Source organism: Rutidosis leptorrhynchoides, chromosome 4, assembly GCF_046630445.1.
Source record: "Rutidosis leptorrhynchoides isolate AG116_Rl617_1_P2 chromosome 4, CSIRO_AGI_Rlap_v1, whole genome shotgun sequence".
Taxonomy (NCBI): domain Eukaryota; kingdom Viridiplantae; phylum Streptophyta; class Magnoliopsida; order Asterales; family Asteraceae; genus Rutidosis; species Rutidosis leptorrhynchoides.
In genome coordinates this window covers 542,737,676-542,741,771 of record NC_092336.1, presented here as the reverse complement: position 1 = coordinate 542,741,771, position 4,096 = coordinate 542,737,676, and the positions used below count along the sequence as shown (strand labels likewise).

The 4,096-nt window shown below is 31.0% G+C and overlaps 1 protein-coding gene across 1 annotated transcript; it reads left to right on the top strand.

Annotated features, from left to right (window-relative positions):
* Positions 1-322: 322 nt before the first annotated feature.
* Positions 323-2,949, top strand: LOC139845114 (actin-depolymerizing factor 5). The gene is made up of 3 exons (XM_071835344.1): positions 323-424; positions 682-941; positions 2,124-2,949. Exons 1-3 carry the CDS (start codon positions 404-406, stop codon positions 2,272-2,274), a joined length of 432 nt encoding a protein of 143 aa, XP_071691445.1. The 5' UTR covers positions 323-403; the 3' UTR covers positions 2,275-2,949.
* The last annotated feature ends 1,147 nt before the right edge of the window (positions 2,950-4,096 follow it).

Sequence of the window (4,096 nt, the reverse complement as noted above, 5' to 3'; positions counted from 1 at the left end):
GGCACTTGGGGTCTAACACGCGTTGTTAAAAATGGTGTTATTGGATAAAAACTATAGCTGCTTTAAGGTGATTTAAACATCAAGGTTGGGTAAGTAGACAAGATCCATAATCCAACAAAAATAAAGTCAACGGCTCAGTCATTTCTTTAAAAAAAAAAAAAAAAAAAATCACAAACACCCATTCATTCATTGCTTCTTCTATATTTCGCCATATTTTGGTAAAATCGTAATTCTAATCAATAGTAAGGGCATTCTAGAGACACAACATGTATATATATATTTAATCTCCATATTCTAACACCCGCCAAATTCCTTCCTAATTCTCACCCTTTCTACCAAATCTTTTCACCACACACTAGATCCATTCACCTTAAAAATACCTACTCAAGATCATTCATCCACCATGGCTATGGCTTTCAAGATGGTATTTCTCCACCAAACTCCACTCATTTATTCCTAATTCAAATTAATTAACTTTATCACATCCTTAAACAAAAGAAAAAAAAAATTCTTTTAATTCTATGTAATTTTGTTTGTATGGATTGTTGTTTTTGACACTCATGATCCATGTCAAGATTGCCTTATCGTTCATTAGTTTAAGTTTCATTATTAGATTAATTTGTTAAAATTCATAATTCTTTAACAAATTGTAACTTATTACAAAATTATTTATGTATATAGGCAACAACAGGAATGTGGGTGACAGATGAATGTAAGAATTCGTTTATGGAAATGAAATGGAAAAAGGTTCATCGATACATAGTATTTAAGATTGACGAAAAATCGAAGCTAGTGACTGTCGATAAAGTTGGCGGGGCCGGTGAAAACTACTCGGATCTCGAAGCTTCACTTCCTGGTGATGATTGCCGTTATGCCGTTTTTGATTTTGATTTTGTCACCGTTGACAATTGCCATAAGAGCAAAATCTTCTTCATTGCATGGTCCGTCCACCATCATTCTCTCTTACTTTTTTTTTTTTTTATTACTACTTGATCATTATATGTACTACTAGCTGCCAAGCAGTTTATAGGTCTAAAATGAAAAGGAAATATATATAATCGTGTAAAGAACTGACATTTATCTTGTATTCTTGTTACTAAATTAATATCATATATATGCTATGCTTGTTTATATTACGGGGTATTTTTCTTATATAAGATTTATAACAAATAAAAATTATAAAGAGCTATAGAATTCTTTCATATATAAAAAGAATCCACTTGAAAAAAGTGAAAAAGTGTAAGAATCTTATTCTTCGATTTATAAGAATATATGACACAACCGACCCATCGTGACTCTATCTTCTACTTTATAATGCATTGATTTTATTTGATTCATTTTACCATACACACCAAACGTATTTTAAAGTATTGTACTGTAAAATACTTTAGTGCTGCTTTAGTGCTGTTTGGCTTTAAAACATCGTAGTGTAAAATACTCTATCTTTAATTACTACTCGTGCTAAAATATTAAACCATGCTACATGATTCTACTTAATTATGTGTTTTGGCTTGAAAGTGTCTAGCTATTTATAATAATAATAACATAATTAGAGAATTCATTATGTTATTACGGTTTTAAAACATGAAATCTATATTATTAATTAAAGAATTTCTAATAGATCAATATTCAAGGAAAAAGGCAATCACTTTGTTTGAAAAAATTAATGGTAAAAATGGTGCTCTTAAAAAGCATTTGCTTTATTTGTGTGCTTAGATACTCCCTCCTTATTTTACACACACACAAAAAGTGAAAAAGAATGCTACAGCTTATCAAAATTTAGGATTCTTACAACAATGAAAAATGATACATTATACTAAAGAGTATGTCTAAGTTATAACTAGGATTTTATATGAAGTATATAAATATATTTAAATTGTTGATATGAAAAACTCAAGCATATTCATTTTTATATTTTTATCTTCTTTTTATAAAAATAAAAAAAAAAAATTAAAGACCTCAAAGTAACTAAGGATTCTCAGGTTCCCACCACTAGGCCCCTTGGGTTCTCTAGCATTCATTACATAAATACATATCCAAAATCAAATGTTTGAAATCTCTGTAAAGCAAAATTAGAATCGGGTACTTAAAATAAACATGTTCAATTTCTGTTTATTATTCAGGGCTCCAAGTGCATCAAGAATAAGAGCAAAAATGTTGTATGCAACATCAAAAGATGGAATAAGAAGAGTGTTGGATGGCATCCACTATGAACTCCAAGCAACAGATCCAACTGAGATGGGATTTGATGTTATTCAAGACAGGGCCAAATAATTTAATCCAACTGCTTACTTACTAATAATAAACACCTATTAGTCTTATATCATGATCCCATATAAATTAAATTTTCAATCCAAAACTTACCCGCCTCCATAACTATGATACTTCATCATAGCATCAACTATATGATATATTATAGTTCTATTTTTAGCTTAATTAAAAGAGTAAGTGGTAATCACATAATCTTTTTATAGTAAAACTCAATATGCATGTTGCAAAACATTATTTCACAATTTGAGTACTACTACTTTAAGTTTATGTGAAAACTACTAATCTTTTTGTTCTATCATAACTAGTTTAACCGAATGATAACTTTTTGGTTAAGTTGGTTAAAGAATAGCTTATGAACCGGCCAAAACAAGTATTTAATCAAGTTGATTTATAATACGAGATTGATCAACCTGATGGATCATGATAAAGTTCTTTTTGGTGAATTAACCCTAGACTAAACTCTCTAAAAAGCATGAGATCGGATCCTAAACAATATAATTAATCCCATCATGCTTTTGGCATATTGGAACTTTAATAACTCAATTATGGACCTACGTGCTTCTTGTTGTTATCGGTATGACGGTATCACTAGATATCCACTATATAGTTTAATGTTAATTATTGTACTAATGATGTAACATCATGTACTGATTTTGTAACTATTGTTGTCTATTTGTTTTCTAACTAGAAAAAATTCGACCGCGCGTTGCTGCGGTTGTATTCGACGCGCGGTCGAATTTGAATATACGTTGTTTGATACCTAATATATCTAGTAGGTTGGGTTGTTTGTTGGACGTGTATGTATATGTATGTAATATAGCTCGAAATTTTTAGCTTTTTTAACGATATCCGTTTCGCGTATAGTTAGTCGCGTTGTGTTCGTAAAATTATTTCGAGTTGAACGGTGGTCTCGAAAAAATTTAACTCGCACCCAGCGAGAATATAGGGCCCGTTATTTAGTGTTTTTTTAACGATGTCCGTTTCGCGTGTAGTTAGTCCCGTTGGGTTCTTGAGATTTTTTTGAGCTGAACGGTGGTTTCGGAAAAATTTAACTCGCACCGAACGGGAAGATATGCGTATTCGAAAAATCGGGTGGAGTTTGTTAAATAAATTAATGATTTAACATTTTGTACCCCTGTTTAGAGGGGTAAAGTTGCATTTTGTTAAAACTTTGGGGGTGGAAGTTGTTTTTTTAATTTATTTTTGTGGTTGTCGTTTTGTTTTGGCTTTTGGGCCTAACTACCAAAACAGGGGTGGCTGTTAGTATATATGAAATGTAATGGCGTTACAGCACAAAGGGTCCCTAAGCTTCTAATGTTTCTCAATTTAATTGTATTTGGATAACCGTTGCATTTTTTTAGAGATTATAATAATCAAATGTGCTAATTGCTGTTGCTATGACAATTAGATCAAAGAATCAACAGGACTAAATGGGATCACAAATAGAAGTAAGTGGTTTTTTTAATTAATATGTCTAAACAAGAATGCATATTCATTTACGTGACAAGTTTAAATTTTGATGAGTATTTGCTAGTATTCGTTTTGTTTTATGAATCGTGACAATGATTCTAGTTCGAGTCTAATTCGATTACACAAACCTAATCACCAGTATAAATGCCACAATTAATCAACTAGAACAAAATTTTGTTATAGTGTAACTGTGTAAAGTTTTGTGGGGTGAGAATGACTTGTAGACCATATTCGTAAATTATTTTTAGGAATTGAGCATGCTCGGATTTGTTATACAAATTAATGATATAAACTAGATTTGTGGTCCGCGCTTCGCGACGGATTTGTGTCATTTTAACGCTACTATATCGTTAGA

Bases quoted from the DNA above. Each gene is read 5' to 3' on its own strand.
- LOC139845114 (XM_071835344.1), top strand. From the start codon at position 404: ATGGCTATGGCTTTCAAGATG. The intron at 425-681 runs GTATTTCTCCAC...TTATGTATATAG, and splicing joins TGGCTATGGCTTTCAAGATG to GCAACAACAGGAATGTGGGT. The intron at 942-2,123 runs GTCCGTCCACCA...TTTATTATTCAG, and splicing joins AAAATCTTCTTCATTGCATG to GGCTCCAAGTGCATCAAGAA.